Source organism: Diabrotica undecimpunctata, chromosome 1 (genome assembly GCF_040954645.1).
Source record: "Diabrotica undecimpunctata isolate CICGRU chromosome 1, icDiaUnde3, whole genome shotgun sequence".
NCBI classification, from domain to species: Eukaryota; Metazoa; Arthropoda; class Insecta; order Coleoptera; family Chrysomelidae; genus Diabrotica; species Diabrotica undecimpunctata.
The window spans coordinates 77,957,572-77,977,969 of record NC_092803.1 but is presented as its reverse complement, the minus strand read 5'-3'; the positions used below and the strand labels follow the sequence as shown (position 1 = coordinate 77,977,969).

At 32.8% G+C, this 20,398-nt stretch overlaps 2 protein-coding genes across 2 annotated transcripts; one reads left to right on the top strand and one right to left on the bottom strand.

Annotated features, from left to right (window-relative positions):
• Window positions 1-2,438: 2,438 nt before the first annotated feature.
• LOC140439333 (drosomycin-like) lies at window positions 2,439-2,811 on the top strand. Its single transcript, XM_072529182.1, has one exon. The coding sequence runs from the start codon at window positions 2,516-2,518 to the stop codon at window positions 2,714-2,716; it is 201 nt and encodes a 66-aa protein (XP_072385283.1). The 5' UTR covers window positions 2,439-2,515; the 3' UTR covers window positions 2,717-2,811.
• A 16,343-nt stretch (window positions 2,812-19,154) lies between these two features.
• On the bottom strand, window positions 19,155-20,063 carry LOC140439327 (mpv17-like protein 2). Its single transcript, XM_072529170.1, has one exon. The coding sequence runs from the start codon at window positions 19,851-19,853 to the stop codon at window positions 19,287-19,289; it is 567 nt and encodes a 188-aa protein (XP_072385271.1). The 5' UTR covers window positions 19,854-20,063; the 3' UTR covers window positions 19,155-19,286.
• Between the last annotated feature and the right edge of the window lie 335 nt (window positions 20,064-20,398).

The following is a 20,398-nucleotide window of genomic DNA, read 5'->3' as shown; positions in this document are numbered from 1 at the left end:
ACAGAGGAGATCGATTGATTCAATTTTGAAAAAGTGAAGACTTCGTAATAACACATACCTTTTTCAAATTACCTCCTCGACGGTTATATATATGGAAATCTCCACAACATACCAAAGAAAAAATAGTGAGAAATCAAATAGACTACATTATGATAGCAAGGAGGTATCATAATGCTGTTAAATGTACTAAGACGTACCCAGGAGCTGATATGGGCTCAGATCATAACCCGGTAGTTACTGTGATAGAGGCGAGACCAAAATAGATTAGAAGACCACACAGAAAGGCACTTGATTTAAATAAACTTAGAAACAAAAATATACGACAAGAAACAGGAGAAGAAATAAATGAAAACCTCCGTTCAGTGCAGCAACAAATTAACGATACAAACAACGTTAACCAAACATTAAAGTACATAAATACAGCTATACAAACAGCAGGAAAGAAACATCTTACAAAAACAAGAACAAAGAATAAGGAGTGGATGACACAATATATACTAGACTTGATGGAACAAAGAAAAAAGATGAAGAATTACCCAGACAAATACAAAGAAATAAATAAACACATAAAAAAGAGAATAAAAGAAGCCAAAGAGAAGTGGATTAAAGAACAATGTGAAGAAATGAAAACCTATGAGAAAAAGTACGATGCGTTCAATATGCACAAAAAAGTAAAAGAGATAACAGGAAGCATAAAGAAAAGCCAAATAGGTAAACTTAAAGACAAAGATAGAAATCTTATTGTAGATCTAGAGAATAAAATAAAAAAATGGACAGAATACCTGAATGAATTATTTGAAGACGATAGAAACAACTTAACTCAGATAATTAATGCAACTGAGCCAGACATATTGAAAGAAGAAGTAGAATACGCAATAAGAAACGCTAAAAATGGAAAAGCAAATGGACCTGATGAAATTCCTACAGAACTGTTGAAGCTTTTGAATGATAAATCCGTAACCATAATATTAAATTTTGCAGCGAGGAGCTAAAACAGTTTCCCCCCCACTTTCCTATGTCGATCTTTCGAAAGTAACTTCGTTTCGAAAGGTTTTAAGTTTCGAAAAATTGGATGAATTTTATAGCTATAAAATTCAATATAAAGTTTAGATTTTCATTCAAAATTTGTGCAAATTTTACTTCTTAATGTTTATAAACAATGGAGATATAATTAACAAAAAAATTGTCGCTAACTTCGTTCCTGTTGTTCATAGAAGGTATATTTTTTTGTTAAATGTGAGTTTTTTTACCAGCTATCTAATGGTTGTACGTACAAGTCTGTAGCTTACAAAATGTAGAAGTTATTACAATTGTTTATAAGTAAAAAACATACCCCTTTTTCAAACGTTTATTTTGTAAATAATTTCGATGAAAACTCAATATTCATTTAATTTCTAAGATAGTATAAGTCTTAAAGAATCATATGAAATTTGTTAAATATGTCTAGCATCATTCATAGGGCAACTTCAATGGTTTAAATAATTAGTCCCAGGGATAAACAAATTAAATAACTTTTAAACTATTTGACCGATCGGGGGGAAATTTCGCACAAATTTAAAGGACGGTAATTCCTCAATGTTGAAATGTATTAATAACATTTTATTTTGTTAATAAAAAAATTAGTTAAATTTATAAATTAGTGCAAAAAAACTGCTTTTTTGCAAATATCTCCGTAAATTATTTATCAATTTTAATTGAAAAAACGGGAAAATAAAGATATTCTTGATATAAAAAAATTGTATAAATACTGTTCATTTAAATTATAAGGGAAAAAACTTATAGATAAAAAATCAAATTCTGACCATAAATTATTGTTTAAAAAAACGCAAGGTAAAAATAGGAGTATCTTTTTATCTATTCGTCATCTAGTAACCCCCACCTATGTCTTAAAAGCTTCAGATATCTGCGACACATTTTGCCGTGAAATCGATGATTTTTGTATAACCAGACTGGGCTATTATATATGTGACCCTTTGTTTATATATATCTTAGTGACCCTTTTATTAACCTTTTTCGAAAAATACAACAGTAAAAAAAATTGTCATCAACGTTTCAACAAATTCCAATTTTTAGTCAATGTCAAGCTATATTTTTAATAAAAAATTATCGTACGTTATCATATTTTGGTTACTAGTACATCCAAACGTTAAAAATATTAAATTTATTTTCAGAAATATTTTTTCTTGAAAAGTTTTTCACATATGAGACATTCTGTATTACCACAGCCTTGCTATTTTAACAATTAAACAATAATTCAGTGAAATATATAATTCAAAAATTCGCATCAAGTATCAACATTAACTAGATTAATATGGAAAAACCACTTCTTGTATTTCGCGTAAACAATACCAAAAAAAATATATTCTTCTTACTGGTAAAACCAATAAAATTCCCAGGTGGTCAACAAATACTTCGAAATTAGTATATAAACTTTCTGTTTTACTGTTCATCGACACAAACAAGCCAGCACTACAAGCAAACAGTAGACTACCGATCTACAAAGAACATTTACAAAATGAAAGGTTACTTCATCTTCGCCATCTTATTGATCCTCACCATCGGCACCGAATTGGCTTTTGGTGACTGCCTTTCCGGAAGATATGGAGGTCCATGTGCAGTATGGGACAACGAAACCTGCCGCAGAGTATGCAAGGAAGAGGGACGAGTAAGTGGGCATTGCAGCGCTAGCCTGAAATGTTGGTGTGAGGGGTGTTAGCCCCACAGAAGTACTACCGTTAGAATCAAAATGACGATATTCGATATTTTTGGTAAATGTTTTGTATTTTTTTTTAAATAAATTATTTTTAGTAAGTCTCTGTTATTATTATATCTGTAGTTAAATAATTTATGTATCACAATGTCGACCAAGTGTGCTCTTTAATATGCCCTTTAGTAATATTATTTCCAGTTTTCGAAAATATTTATATATATATATATATATATATATATATATATATATATATATATATATATATATATATAATATATATATATATATATATATATATATATATATATATATATATATATATATCTGTGGGTAACATAAAACACTTCAAAATGTGCTATTAGATTGACATACCAACTATTGTCATGCCATGATAAACATTTACTTTAAGATTTAATATAACTTAAAAATATTTGCTGCTGGATTTGAATTGTTTATTATTACATACTACTTTTCTAACTTTTTAGCTAGTTGTTATCTAAATTCGTTTTTTGTGTTTTTGTAATTGTTTTATTCTCTTTTATATTTTACAAACATTCCTTTTTTCCATTTTATTCTACGAAGTATAAGCATAAGTACTTCATGACTTCATGATAGGTACTTCATATGTTTGTTTCCTGTAGTTTTTGGTTTTTATGTTTCTGGTCTAGTTTTTTTTTTTCATTAAATTACGTGATATATATTAGTGTTGTAGATTTCCTACTTGGTCTTTATCCGAAAGCTTTTGTGTCACAATTGTTATGAGCTGGTCATGCCTTACTCTGTCAAACGCCTTTTGTTCTAATATTTATTCACGCCCAAATAGCATTGCGTTAATACATTTCAACAGAATAAAGCCTCTCTAATTCCCACTCAATTGCGAAACTCGAACCCAAACTGTGTGTAATTTATGCTAGAATAAAACTGTTTGTAAATACTTCTTTTTCTTCTACTTCTTCTTTTTATATAGACATGACTCTGTCTGTTTTTAATGTGCCTCCAGTAAGTTGTCGTTCCATCGTTTTCGTGGTCTTCCTACTGATCGTCTTCCTACCGGGGAACCATCTCTTGCCGTCTTTACTACTCTATTTATTGTCATTCGGCTTATACGAGTTCCATTCTACTCTTCTATTTCTTACCCAGTTCTTGATGTTCTCCACCTTTCATCTATGTCGTATATCTGTACTTCTAGCTCTGACCCGTAGTGTCTTACCATCAATGTTTCCAAGTGTTTTCATCTGTGCTGTTTTTAACATCCTTTTTGTCCTCTCTATGTCAGATCTTGTTTCGGCCGCGTATGTCATTATTGGTCTGATGACTATTTTGTAAATTTTGCCTTTCATTTTATTCCCGATATTTTTATTTCCCATTATTGTTACATTAAAGCAGATTGCGGCTCTGCTCTATTCACTTGATCTTCCACTTTAGTTTCGAGCTTTCCGTAGCTAGATGATGTGATGCCTAGATATTTAAACTCCGTAACTTGTTCTATTATCTGACCTTCCAGCTCCAATTTACATCTTAGTAAATTTGCTATTGTAATTTGCATTTTGTCTTTTTTGGGAAATTAACATGTTAAATTTTCTGGCGGTTTTATAAATACAGTTATGTATAATATTTAAAAATAATTTCAATGATACCTAATCTCATTAAACTTATTATTCTATAACCTTACCAAACTTTAGAGTTGTTTTTCTTAAGAATTACAATGAAAGTAGAGGTCAACTAATATTCTGGTATTTGTCATATTTCATAGACCGAAATATTTTAACAGACATCTCTGGACTTGTCGTCAGAAAGAGGAGCCTATCATCGGTCCGCTCTCTGGTTCATCTGATATTGTTGGAACAAGTCTTTCATATTGAAAAAGGCTTTCTATATATTATTTCCATGTTCATACTTGTTTTATTGTCTGCTGCTATTTGTCCATTGCAGTTAATTGGTTTATTTCCATATCTGACTCTGCAACTTTTTAAATCTTCTTATAGTTAAACTAGTCATGTAATTCTTATAGATTTTCTATATCACAGCATTTCTCATTTAACCAATTTTACTTTGCTGCCCTTATTTTCTTATTTATTTCTCTGTGTATCTTGGCCTATCTTGTTTTGTTTACAGTTTTAATGATCCTTCTGTTCTTCATTAACTTTTTTTTATCGAGTTCAATATTTACTTGTTTAAAATAATATTATTCAATATAACCGTGAAATTCCTCGATATCCTTGTCTTCACTCTGAGCTGTAGGTGCTTTGGGGTATGAAGTTGTAATTAACTAATAGAGAAATAATAAAAGTGATTGGTCTATTGGTAATTTTATTCACCGAAATTCCGACTCAGTTTGGATTTATCTGCTGATTGTCGTTTCCAGAATAATACAGCAATAATAAAGAAAAAAAAAGGCAAAACTTTACTTTTTAATAAACCTTAAAGTAAACAATTTTTATTTAAACAATAATAAAGTTTGTTTCCAGTTCAACAACAGAATACCAGAAAAAAATGTAGTCTACATAAGACACGTTCGATTTTGGATATTTTTCTTTTATAAGAATAACCTCCTTCGAGAAAAAAAAAATAATTGAAAAATAAAATACGCACAAATAGGCTCTGTCTTAATAATTGTTCAAAATTGTCTATTTTACTTTAAGCTATAATACAGTTTGTTTCCGAATTTCAAATTCATGTCTAAATTCCTAACATTTTAAAAAACTGTAATTCGTCGTTTAAATTCATCAATATTTTAAAGTCGGGTTGTATTTTATAAACAAAAAATTTAGGAGATTCAAAAAATCTAACGGATTTAATTCCGGTGATATTGGAGGCCACGGGCCACCCAATTGCTTTTCTTCTGCCAATCCATGTATTCGGAAACTATCCATTAAACTACTGTAGGATAAGGAATAAATAATGACCTGAAGCAGCGTCGTATTGGAAATGTAAAAAAAATTCTAAAAGAACTTTCTGCGTAAATTCGAGTTTTCAGCTCGAGGGTTATAAAATGAATAAGTCTTTTTAAAAATAGGAAGAAACATATCGCTTTCAAGTTTACACACATTAAGATTTTGTGGATCTTGTGTATGCGGTTATAGAAAATTCCAATTAGATCAATCAAGTTAGTAAAGATACGAATTTTTTTCATCATAACTATGTAGACAGGTTTGAAAGTTGAAAGGTGAAGGTAGTATGAAATAATACAAAAAGTCTCTCATCTAGGGTTTTATCAATTTCTTAGTGAAACTATTTTTAAACAAATAATCAAATCGTCAAACTCATTATTTTGCTGATAACTTAAAAACTTGTCTATTTAGAGATTTGAGGTCTACATACAACTTTTTCAGAAAAAAAATATACGCAAAATAAGTTATGCTAAACTAAAATCGGTTAATAAACAAAAAAGTTATTGCAAAATGAGCAACAAAATCTCTGTTTTTGAATATTGTTAATAACTTTTTTATTGTTTATTAAAATTGGTTTAAATGTCTCCAAACTTAAGGGTATTATCGTATTTAAATTGTGTGCAAAGATGGGCTAGATCGGTTAAACATTTTTTGCAAAATTTAATTTGTTTATAAGATTTTTTGAAAAATGAGCTAATTTGTAAGGCCGGTCCAGATAATTCCACTGAATGTATCTCAATAAAGTATCTCAATAATTTTCTTTGTTAAAATGGATATTAATAACTTATGGAAAAAAGTTTTAAAAAATTATATTTATCTACACAAAATGATTTAAAAACAAATAGCACTTTTTAAGCTTACAAATATTTATAATAACTTCGTAGAATTTAGTTTAAATTAAATCGCGAAAATTATTCGGAAAGCTCCTTAAAAAACAAAACTTTTAGAAAAAAGTTGTGTTTTTAGAAAAGAGTTGGAATTACCCAATCTTTTCTGAGAAAAGTCAAAGTTTGTAACAAAATTTTTAGCAAACAAAATTATTGAAAATTGTTTAAACAGGAGTGTTGGAAACAAAGTGCACTTGTACTGCTCGTTCCTAAAAAAAGTGATACCACTCTTAGTAAGATTGGATCATTTTGAGCAGTGTATTTGATTGGTCTGACATTATATTATATTTATTATGATAGACACATAATAAAATAAATAAATAAACAAACAATTGATTAAATTTTTTAATTCGTAAATTGTAATAATTATTAAGGTCTAAATTGTGATATTATTTTTAATTCCTGCAATTTATAAACAGTATATAAATGATAGTTTTTACATAAAATAGCGTTGTTGTTATTATTTTTATTATTATTAAGGAATAAAACAAACGACTTATCTCAACAATATATTAAAGCAAGAATTGTAACCAAATTAAATGATAACTGGGTACTATCAGAGGCAGCAAAACATTTTAACATAAGCAGAACCACAGTTTTTCTATTAATAAAAAATTGAGGGAACAAAAAACTCTCGAGAGAAAGCGAGGGTCTGGAAGTACTACATTAAATTTAGGTATGTAAAAATAAAATTAATATTTTAATATCTCCATCAGCATTGATAACAGCTTGTAGTCTTCGGTTCATCTACGTAAAAGGAACTATGAAATTGTCTTCATCGGAGAGCTCTTCCCAAACCTGTTCTATACCGTGCCACAGCTCTTCAGTATTTTGAGGTATAAAGTTAGTATATAAAGTTTTTATACATATTTATATAAAGTTTTTTACCCCCTCTATGTTGTATTCTCTTATTGTTTTGGTCTGATTGGTATATTTTGTTTTGGTCTGATTGATTTTAAGACCACTATTTTGTGCAGCTCGTTCTATTTGGTTGTATGCCTCTATCATTTCTCTTCTTGATCTTGCGATTATGTCAACATCATCTGCAAATGCTAGTATTTGCATGCTTTTATTAATGATTGTTCTGTAAATATTACCCTGTCCCAAAAATCTTGATTTTGTAGCTGATGGTTTAAACCAAATATAAGTCTTGATTGCTTCTGTTGTGGTGTAAGAGCTTGTATTTTGCTGCAGTTCGGTACCTAAGACGCGATGCATTAATTTTGCGCCAAGTTGTTGTCTTTCTTCGCGGAAACTGTGACATAATTTTTGCAGTTTTCGCATCTTCAAAAGGATTCTTTTCTAATCTCTCCAAAAGCGTACGATCTTCATGAGTGTTTTGATTTTCCAGAACCTTGCTTTCTTTCGAGAGTTTCTTGTTCTCTCCATCTTTTATTAATATTAAAAACTGTTGTTCTGCTTCGTTAAAATGGTTCGCTACGGCAGATAGTGACCAACCATCTTCTAATTTCGTTATAATTTTTGCTTTTAGTTCTTTGCTAGCATGTGGAGCCATTTTTTGAGGTTTAACAGAATTAGTTATCTAACAAATTTTAAAATTTGGCAGTGACAGTGACAGTATGTAAATAATAAGTATTTATCCTTCAAAATACACTGCTCAATTTTTACAAAATACGCTTAAAGAGTCGTATCAATTTTTTTAGGAAACAGCTGTACATCCCGTAGTTATTAGCTGCTTTATTTTGGATAACTTTGCAATTAAAATACGATAAATGTTTTATTTTAACGTTGTGCTCCAGTTAAAAAAAAATAACAAATTTATTCCAATAGAACCCGAGATATCTCATTATGTTTTCGAGCGCTCTATCTTGAAACTGTTGGATTTTTTGAAGTGCGCAGCTAGCCCTTTGTTTAGAACATTTCTGTTTAAACAATTTTCATGTTTTTTTAATTTTGTTTGCTAAAAGTTTTGTTAAAAACTTTAACTTTTCTTATAAAGATTAGTTAATTTCAGCCATTAATGTTGTTAATCAACGTAGCAGTGATTAAAAAAAAGCGTTCAGTAGGAGATACTGTACACTAGCCAAATCTTTATATTAATCAACAAAAATGCTGTTTTTACTATTCTCTTTACAATTTCATAATATTTTTAATCTGGTAAAAATAAACGGAAGAATTGTTCCACAAATTAGGATGGCGATCTTACTCCCATTTAGAGTGTACTCTTTCCTTAGAGTGAAGTAATGTAATTAATTGCAATTCTAAGGGCCACCAACTAAGGTGGGAAATAAGAACACAAGCATTAAACAATGGGTAATTTAACGATTAACTTTGTTACTACAACTAAGTTAAGATCTAGCCAAGGTTTTAGCGCAAAGTTTTTATATCTAAACCGCCGATTACTGTAGAATTTTCACGAGACCGCGAAACATTACACGAGAGCTTTGTTACAGTATAAATATGTTTCTTATAAAATTGTCACATGAACCAAGGATGTTTCCTTCTGTATTAATATACTTGATTAATAATGAGCGTTTGTGAAACATGTAGCCTTTACACTATAAGCTATATAACAATAACTAGGTATACTCAATACGTGAGATTCTAAAACTCTTAAACCAGAAATACGTCGACCCCTTTGATCGAATACTAAACTGACACTGACTAATATGAGAGAGTTGAAAACTCTAACCAAGACACGACCAAGCTGGGATACAATGTGACACTGACTACGTGACTATTTTCAAATTATCACTGCCTCACCTATCAGGGGTCAGAAGAAATTTCTTCGAAATTTCTATTAGGTATCTAAAACCTCCTTTTGAATGATTGCTAACCGGGAATTTTCTAGGTACCAGTTTTCATTGGTTAAAAATAGCTTGTGAATGTTTTACACCAGCGATTTCTTTGGAATTTGCTCGAAAAAAGTTACCTCGGTAGATCTTATGAAATTCAAAATTGTTTACTACCAGTGTCGTACCAAAGCTTGTATAAATTTTTTACAGAAATTTATCCATACCGGGGGGCGCGCGGCTAGGTGAAGTATCACTTCAGCTAGAAATATCCTAAACTTACTTCTTAAGCACAACTACAGTGCTACAGAAGGATATCGGCTGCAGACAATGAAAGGGGAACCAGCTTAGTGATGGGGCGTATATATTCTCCATCAGCAGTACGAACACAGACAAGTCTAACTTTTCCATCTTCGCTGCTAATTGATTCTATCCCTCTTGCTAGAGGCCACCATAATGGAGGTGTGTTTTCACTTGTGATTAGAACTAGATCATTTACTTTTATATCTGTGGTGGTGGTTTCATATCACTTTAGATGATGTTTTTAATATTTATAAGCTTAAAAAGTGCTATTTATTATTAAATAATTTTGTGTACATAAATATATTTATTTAAACTTTTTTTTCCATAGGTTATTAACATACGCCTTAACAAAGAAAATAAGCCCCGGATTATTGAGATATGTACAGTACATTCAATTTATCTAGACCGGCCTTAAAAATTAGCTCATTTTTCAAAAAATATTATAAACAAATAAAATTTCGCAAAAACTTTTCAACCAATCTGAGCCATCTTTTGCACAGAATTCTAACAAGAAAAGACCCTCAAGTTAAAGTATATTTAAACAAATTTTAATAATTATTAAAAAAGATATTAATAATATTGTCTTTATTTATTATCAAAGGTTCTACATTTATAACACTTACAAAGTTTAAAGTCTTTATTTGTACAATATAACTAATTTATTTCACACTAATAATTATATTATCATTTATTTACATTTATTACAATACGCGTTACAATTCGAAACTCGACGCGATGTTCAAAACTAACCGTCCCTTTAAATAAAATGTCCCATATATATATATATATATATATATATATATATATATATATATATATATATATATATATATACATATATATATATATATATATACATATATATATATATATATATATATATACATATATATATATATATATATTTATATACATATATATATATATATATATATATATATATATATATATATATATATATATATATATATATATAAACCTTTAGTTCTGGAGTTACGGCGAAGACTCGATGACCTTCCTTCGAAGGAATTCCATCAAAAGCAGGTTTTTTATATCGGAGGGGGACCCATGCATCTAGAAATTTCTGCCGACGGGTATATTTATGATCTAGAAAAGACGAATGGGTTAGAAATAATATGTTTACAGTTTTATGCGTCATAATATTTATAGTAACATTGCCTCCCTCTTAAAAGATGGTTCCTCCTGGAACCTTGTCGGGACTGGAACTGGAACGGTATGCTGGTATCATCAACTGGACCCTCTTTTACAACTTCCAGTTGTATAAAAATGACAAGGGACGGTTTTCTCTCCGCACCAGTAACTATGCGGATTGCAACAGACTAACACCTGGACTTCGGTGTCTTGATCTTCTCCACCATACTTCGGATAACCCTTCAATCTAATTGGCGGCACTCTAACTTTGGCATGGCTAACTTTCGCACGTCGGACTCTAGTACGTGCTCTCTCAATTGATGTAAGGCTTCCCATACATCTCGGTAGGTAGGTTGGTCACGGGTAGTGTCTTTCGTTACCAGGTAGAAAAGATAACGTGATGCATTTTGGAGTTTCAAGGCTTTCCCGGGAGCTGGCACTTGGCATTGAAGTTCTGCAACTCGACCGAACTTCCTTCGAAATACGAAAAAAGTAGTCATCGGGAAGCGCGAGTAGATCTTGCTTTTCTTCAGTGATAACACCATGTCTTGCTTTACCGGTACCTCCATAGGCCCCCATGAATTCCTCAAACGTGAGGTCAGACACATCTTGGACTTGGTTTACTTCCACTTCTTCATCTACGTCGTGGTCACCTTCGAAAGACGCCAGCCGGTTATGGTGTACTATCATCGGCTTTCCCTTCGGAATCGTGCTTATTCGGTAGATGACATCGTTCATTTTCTCCATAATGAGTTATGGACCTTTCCACAACTGCTGCAATTTGGGAGAACAACCTTTTCGCTTTTTGGGATTATAGAGCCAGACTTTGTCGTTCTTCTTAAAGCACCCCTTTTCGGCTTGTGTATCGTACCGTTTCTTTATTCGGTCGCTAGCGATCAGAAGATGGGAACGGACCAACTCGTGTACATCGTCCATTCTTCTTCGTAATTCAATCACATAATATTCACCTGCTACATTTTCTCCAGGTCGACACCCAAACTCTAAATCAACATGTAGTCACATCTCGCGTCCGAATAGGACCCTGGCTGGTGTCTGGCCTGTTGATTCGTTAACAGCAGATCTGTAGACCATTGTCAAGAACGGAAGATATTGGTCCCAGTCTCGCTGATGATTGGACACCATCTTTGTCAAATACTTGCCAACTGTCCTATTCATCCATTCTGCCATACCATCCGATTGCGGATGATACGCTGTAGTTCTTGTTTTCTTCATGCCTAGTATATCACATATTCCTTGGAATAGATCGCTTTCGAAGTTCCTTCCTTGGTCGCTATGGATCTCCAAATGCACTACAAATCGACTGATATATTCTTGGATCAACTTATCTGCAACGGTGGCGGCCTTTTGGTCTGGAAGTGCGTAAATCTCTACCCACTTAGTGAAGTAATCCATTACTACCAACATGTACTTGCCTCCATTTTCACTTTCTGGAAATGGCCCAGCGATGTCCAAAGCTATTCTTTCAAACGGGCTTCCAACATTATATTATCTCATAGGAGCTCTCCTTTTTCGGTAAGGCCCGTTACTCGTAGCACAAATAGTACATTTCTTACACCAGTCCTTTACGTCGTCGGAGCTGTTCATCTAATAAAACCGTTCCCGAATTCTCTGAAGGGTCTTCTTTACACCAAAATGGCCTCCTGATGGACTGTCGTGTAACTGACGAAGTACTTCGGCTATTCTGCTCTTTGGGATCACCAACTGTCTTCTCTTCTTTGAACCGTCAACATTTTCCAAGACTCGTTTGAAGCGAGGTATCTTCAATGATAAATGAATCCCACTGGGCCCAATACGTCTTAACTACTGAGCATAGGTTTGATATTTCTTGCCAAGGTGGTCGACGTTTCCATTTTCGAATTTTCTGTACAACTGGATCTCTCTCTTGTTCTTCCCTTATCTTAGTAGGCGTCCAGTCGTCATTGATCATCGTTGTTCTTAGCACTGCTGCTTCCTTGGATTCCGTTTTGTTGCAGTGGGAACACTCTGCTGGGCATGGTCTTCTGGAAAGAGAATCAGCGTTTCTGTGGCTAACTCCGGCCCGGTGCTCAATCTTGAAATCGTATTCTTGGAGTCGTTCGATCCATCTGATCTTCTGGATTCCTAAAGTGCATCAACCACTTGAGGGCGGCATGGTCGGTTCGGATTAAAAACTTCCTTTCATAGAGGTATTGATAGAAGTGCTCTACTGATTTCACTACTGCTAGAAGTTCCCTTCTCATGACGCAATAATTGCGCTCAGGTTTTGAAAGAACTTTACTAAAATATCCAAGGACTCGTTCCTGTCCTTGAATCTGAGTTAGCACTCCTCCAATTCCCACATTACTTGCATCTGTATCTAAGATGAACTCTTCTTCTGGCAGTGGATGTCCTAGAATTGGTGGGGTGATTAAATGCTTTTTTTAAGGTCTCAAAGGCATTTTGGCAGTCTGTATCCCTGCGGTAATCTCTTGCTTCCTCTGTAAGTCGCGTAATTGGCTTAGCGATATCTGCAAACTTCTTAATAAACCTCCGGTAGTAAGTACATAGTCCAAGAAAACTTCTTACTTGATGTTTGTCCGTTGGTTCTGGCCATTCCTTAATGGAATCGATTTTTCCCTTATCCATGGCCACTTCTTCTGTACTGACTATATGACCCAGATAATTGACTTTACCTTGAAATAGCTTCTTGGGGTTTACCATCAATTGGGCAGTTTTCTAAATTCTTCAGATGATCTTCAAATGTCTTCCCCAAGACGATTATGTCATCTAGATAAACCAGGCATGTTTTCCAAGATAACCCTCTCAACACATTTTCCATAAGCCTCTCAAATGTCGCAGGAGCATTACAGAGTCCAAATGGTATAACGTTGAATTGTCACAATCCAGATCCTGTAGTAAAGGCTGTCTTCTCTTTATCTACTGGGTCCATTTCTACCTGCGAGTATCCAGACTTTAAATCCAAAGTAGAAAACAATTTACTTCCAGCCAATGTGTCCAATGTGTCGTCGATCCGAGGCAGAGGATAACTATCTTTCTTGGTAACGTTGTTCAGCAAACGGTAATCCACACAGAACCTCGTCGTTACGTCTTTCTTCTTAACCAAGACCACCGGAGAGACCCATGGGCTCGTAAAAGGTTCTATGACCCACCCCGTCTTTCTTTATTTTTCTTTATTTCCTGAACAATCGTTTCAGCTTCCTCTCTTTTCGCCTGTGGTAATCGTCGAGCTGTTTGTCGAATTGGCTTAGCATTACCAGTATCAATTTTATGCTTAACAACGGTAGTTCTTCCCGTCTTTCCTCCTTTCGGTACGAAAATATCATGATACTGCCGAAGAAATTCCCTTAATTTCCTTTTCTCCATCTGATTTAGAGACTGTCCAGCAACTGCAACCATTTGGTCGAATTTGTCGTTGGAATTATCGAATGTTGTCGTCTTACGGATTATGGATGTCACAGGTACACAAGTTCCTACTTTTGTCTCTTTCTTGATGGTTACTGGTTAGTCATTGACATTGATAAGTCTCACAGGTATTTCTTTAGCCGAAGTCACCAATTCCTTTCCAATTATAATTCCTCGGCCGACCTCGTCGTCCAAGGCTCCATCATAACAGGTGTCCCTTCGTCTACAATTCCCTGTAACCGCGCTACTATGATCGTTTCACTTCTCGCAGGCACGACAGTATCTTCTTTAACGGCTGCTTGCACAGTGTTGTCATCATGTGGATGAAGAAATACCTCCTCGTTACCAACTTTAATTACCTTATTCTTAAAATCCAATTGGAATTCATGCATATTCATTACGTCCATTCCTAATATAACATCCTCTTCGATGTCAGCAACTATAACAGTATGGACGAACTTTTCTGCTCCAATTCCTAATTGTACCTGGATTTCTCCATGAATGTTGGCATTTTCACCTGTAGCGGTCCGAAGTCGCAACCTCGTTGGTAATAGTTTCTTACGGCTGTTTATAACGTCCCTGGACGAGCGTACTCGGACGTTTTCTGGACGTCCGACATTTATTTTTCTTACCAATTATGGGATCAAATAGCAAATATTTCAAGAGAATAAAAAATTATTTACGTTAATAAAATAATTAAAAGCGAAAAGGTAAATCATGATTAATTAAAAATTGTAAAGTTCAATATATCTAAAACATGTTTTTGTTTTTAGGTAAAGTGTAAAAATCTTTTATTTCTAGATAATTCGTTACAATTGTTTTATTATTCTAGTTACTACGATATATTAGGTTTGCTAATTCTAATAAGTAAAAATACGATTTTTATCAACAAGATGAATCTTGAAATCATCTTTTCAAAGATGAACAAGTGGTGGTATATACTCTGGCTGGGCAAAATGATGATGGAGATATTAATAATTGTCAATTGTCATTGTCATGTCATACCTATTTAAACAAATGGCACAGGCACGAGGCACCGTTTATTCAAAGAATATAGACGCATATGACACGACACTGCATAGTGCATGTGCATATGCGTCTACCATGATATGCGTCTATATTCTTTGGTTTAATCGTAATATTATTAATGCTTAAAAGAAATAAAAGGATTCTATTTCAGCAATATACAGTGCAAATGGTGTGAATTAGCAACTTTTTTTGATGCTTGCTTGGTTATAGTTTATAGTATATTCACAGTATAAATAACAACCAGTACACAGTATATTATTAAAGATTTGGTACCATTTGCTAGGTTACTTCCTACTCTGGTTTTTTATTTATTCGCAAGGAACCGCAAAGTGGGCGACGCCTGGTGGTAGATTTCAAAAGCATCCACTTCAGGAAAACCTTGAAATTGTCATTAATTTGTATACATATTAGCGACCGGTTTATATTGTAATTAACAATGACTTCGACTTCAAAAAACTATTGCAGTGTTCCTCAATGTTCATCCTATTATAATTCACAAAAAAATTCCATACATAAGTTTCCGCTGGACAAGAATATGAAAAAAATTTGGAACTGCATTTTGCGAATTGGCAGACCTATCTACTCGTATAACCAAGTACATGACTGTGCAGTGTGCAGGTTACATTTTACTGATAACGATTACTTTCCAAATAAGTGTTGATTAAAATATTATTTATATTTTAATATATTTATATCTAATTTACTTTATAGTAACACCTGAAACTAAATTGAGAAGACTGAAAAATGCTGTTCCATCAGCTAAATTGCCCCAAAGGTCTCATGAAGTTATTAGTAGAAAACGTAAGGCGTAATTTGCAAAATATAACGTGGCCAACTCCAAAAACTGCCTCACCCTCGGCCCTGATTCTAATTGAGATTTCGACTCAAAACCACTGCTATTTTAACTTATTTATAAATTCAATTATTTTTGTATTAAAAAAAATTCAAAACGTGTCGAAATTAATATGGCGACGTCGAAATGCGACTTTGCGAACCTTGTGGATTTCGGCTGAACTAACCAAACGACGTCACTAATTTTCGATTTATCGAAATTAATTTCAACTTCAAGAAAGTGGTTGAAATTTCATTTCGAGTCTGACATGACTGGCTGGACTGGGAGAAGTGAACTTAGGTTCAGTTTAGAGGCAAAAAGTATTAATATGGCTGTGTTTTACGGACATTTGCTGGTTTTGGAGGAATTAGAGAGGATAGATATCCGACGCTCACAACGGAGGATAAGAAGAATGTTACGGGATACTCAAAATCCTTTTTCCTTAAGTGATGTTCAATTTAGGCAGCAATTCCGGCTTAATAAACAAGCTGCAAATTATTTGATAAGGGTATTAGAACAATATTTGGAAGAGGGTGTTTATGCCTCTAGGATACCCAAAAAGTTTAGGGCTTAATATTACTAGGCTGCGGTAAATTTATTAAAATATAACCACTAAGTCAAATCTTAGTGGCTATATTAACCTTTTTAAGGTTAATATAGCCACCCCGTTATAACTTAAGGATCTCCCACATCGCCTTTTTTCTTTCCCTGCCATATTTTCTTTCAATTCAAAATATAATTGCGAATGTCCACTATTTATGATTTAACAACTCAAACAAGAAAAAAAAGACGTTCACGTAACGTAAACAAAACAAACATTCAACAAGCCGAACAAGCGTAGTGCAGCATGCAGCCAATAAACAAGAGGGCCAACCCAAATTTTCAGCAGTGTCAAATGATAAAGTAAATATCCCCAGTTTTAACTACAATCGAAATGAATGAGAATCGCTAGCGATTGCGACTGTCATGGCGTAGTCGCTTTTAAATTTCGACATCGAAATGAAATAGAATCAGGATCCTTATCTCTGCCGACCTTGCAACCACAAAAACATAGTACACTATGCACAAAAATAATTGAGATAATTTTACTAAATTTTACTTTCCGTGTTTCAGACATAGGTACTGTAAAAAAACAAACATTTAATTTTATTTTTATTCAGGTTTGGGAGTCAATTACAGCATGTATAAATTCGAATCACAAACAAATAAACTTTGAAGAACGTACTCCAACTTTTACTTTGGCAAAACACAGGTGTAAATTATTTATATTAAACGTTTTATAGCTTCGAGATCAAATGACAAAATGATTTGTTTTCCCGAAGTTATCGTCCATTTTTTAAATCTTGAGGAGCGCTCCCTGTCGGCTGTCGGAATTGGCTATCGCGAATTACAAAAAGGTAAATGTAATTCTATCTAAAATTTGTTGTTTAAAAGAAAACGATTTGTTTCTAAGCGTCATCAACAGAAGATGGTTACGAAAAACGTAGAGAATATTGTTGAAAATATTATTAAAAACGATATTCCTTCTTCAAACCTTTCTTACTTTGAATTGATCTTTTTCATACTTATGATTTCACCTTTAAAACTCAAAAATTGACTTGTCTGCTTTTAATTGCTGACCACACAATTGTAAGGGAATTCAGAATGGGAAAGAATAAGGGAAGTTAAATGATTCTGTTTTTAGTGAGTCACAGTCATTTTCAAGGATTTTGCCAATTTCTTTAGCAGTATCCACAATCCTTCTTTCTCCTGTCTAGACAAGTGTAGTCAAAGACCCTATATCAGTCACAGCCATATTCACTCTTTAACTAGTAAAATTTGTGACATTCTAGCATGCTTACAGTGTCTTAATACTAATCAAGGTCTTGTTCCAGATGGAATATCCTAACTTGTTTTTTAGGAATTGTGCATTCTTTTTATGTAGGCCTCTATGGCTTATTTTTTATAAATCACTGACTGAGGGTCACTTTTCATCACAATTTATTTATTGATTTCATCCCTAAATCATTGATTTTTAATTATCATTCCATTATAATTTTTTCTGCTATTCCTAAAATTTTTGAGGCTTACTGACTGATTTTGTGACAGTAAATCTGAAGAATCAGCTTCATACTTGTCACCATGGTTTCCTGTCTGGTCATTCAACTTCTACTAATTTACACTGATTATGTTATAATTGCATTAAAAAACATTTTTTATGTCGATTAGATTTATACTGATTTGTCTACAAGCATCTACTGTTCTTGTAAATTGTGTAGACCATATTCTTATTCTGGTATGATTCATTTCTTGAATCTGGATTCTCTTACCAGAAGAGTTACCTTTCAATCTTTATTTTTAAGCTTGTTCATAAAATAACCAATCTCCTGAATTGCTTCAGCTAGTTTGTTTTCATATTCCTCCCCATTCGCTGCTTCAGAATTCACATTTCCATGTTCCTTACCGCAGATCTAATTATGGTTCAAATATAGGTATGGTCTGAAACTTCTGTATAAATAGCATTAGGTACTATTTGAAGCACTAAAATTCAAAATTATACTTTTTATAGATGTGTACTTATTTATTTTATTCATGTATCTTTTATTTTTATCTGCAATTTTGTGTATATTTCTATGTTGCATTTTTGTATAATTTTGACAGTGAATTTATTCTTGTTGTTAATAAATAAATATAAATACATATATGTAATAATAAATGTAAGTTCCTTTAAACATTTATGTTTTATTATACAAAATTATTTTATATTTCTATAATGTTGCATTTTTGTATAATTTTGAGTGGATTTGTCCCGTTTGTTAATAATAAATAAATGTAAGTTTGTTTAAACATTTACTTTTTATTTCCCAAAATACATTCTTAATATGCACAGGATGCCGCCACTTTTAGTACTTTATACAATGGTGTTGACATCTAATTTACATCCTCAGCACTAAAATAGATGTCCTAGAGACATCACATAACGTCCCTGTACATTCTACGTTGGGACGTTAAATGGACGTCCATATGACGTTTGGCACAGCGACATTCGGACCAATATAGGACGTTCGAGGGACATCCACTGGTCATATGTGTGCTATTAGGCACACTTAATATTGGTGTTGTGCATATACCCATATGTATAGGTATAATAAAGAATACTATGTATTTACTCTTCTGTTTTCTATTTTAGGGTTTAAAAAGGAAACACAAAAACACTATTTTTATTTGAAAAATATATTTTTTATCAAATTTAATTTACAATGTTTTCATAAATATCACAGGTACTTAAGTAACTATAAATAGGAATTTTACAGAAATGCAAGATTTTATTTTGAATGTTTCAGAGTGTTATGTTTTGTTTTTAACTCTTGATGTGTACACATCAAATCCTAATGATATGGCATTGTCAAATAATATTCTGTACTGATAAGGTAATAAATAGAAGTTAACAAACTGTGCTGGAGGCCAGATCATCCAATCTGCAACATACAATTTGACTGATTTCTCTTTGGTTTCTTCTAAAAATTCTGCCTTACTTTTACCCTCCAGATAACCCATGGTCGCAAAGAATGTTGCAATACATACAGGTGATGCAATAATTTGGTCTAATACAACTTTTTTACATACTATCCGGAACGTGTAACCTGGTAAAAACTTCTCTAACTGTTTGTACCAATAATGACAAACAAAACCTACTGTAAATCCTGCTACAGATAAATTTTTGGTCCTTTCAAGGCTCATTTCTTGTATCTCTTCTGCCATGATTTCATATTTTTGTTCTATTATATCTCCTGCAGCTGATAGAGAGACAGATAACCCAAGATTGGTTAATAATAGGTATTTACTACTAAATGCTTTGTTTAAAATATTACCTAGTTTTGTTTTGATAGTAGTCATAGCTAAAATTGATGCCATCTTGACTAAAACCAATTAAATGATAAATTGGTACAGCTACAGGTTACCTTGTACCTGACAAAATGGAATGCAAAAGGTATCATGTATCTGCCATAAATATTAAATAATACATTATTCCTACAATTTGTTACTCATTTTAGTGAGTTTAAGGTTACCGAACACGACATGTCAATGTGATTGTGATGTAAGATCAGTGTTGTTAACTCCGCAACTGAATATTTCCGTAGAGGGCGCTTCAAAAATCCGTAGAAATCCGTAGAACAGAAACAGCAATTTGTGCGGCTTTATCTGACTCCTCTTCCTCTTGGTACAGTGTTGCCAGATGGATATTTTCAACAATAGGAGAAAAGGGCAATACAAAACAGGAGATTTCCTTTCAAAAACAGTAGATTTATTTTTATTTTATATATTATATAATACATACATAAAATTTAACGTATATCTAATTCAACGTATACAGCGAGGATGTTTACAGTGATTACTGGCATGGCAATCACTGTTCAAAAGTTAAAGACCGTAAATAATTAATTTGAAGTTATTATTCC

Bases quoted from the DNA above. Each gene is read 5' to 3' on its own strand.
- LOC140439333 (XM_072529182.1), top strand. From the start codon at position 2,516: ATGAAAGGTTACTTCATCTTCGCCATCTTATTGATCCTCACCATCGGC.
- LOC140439327 (XM_072529170.1), bottom strand. From the start codon at position 19,853: ATGGCATCAATTTTAGCTATGACTACTATCAAAACAAAACTAGGTAAT.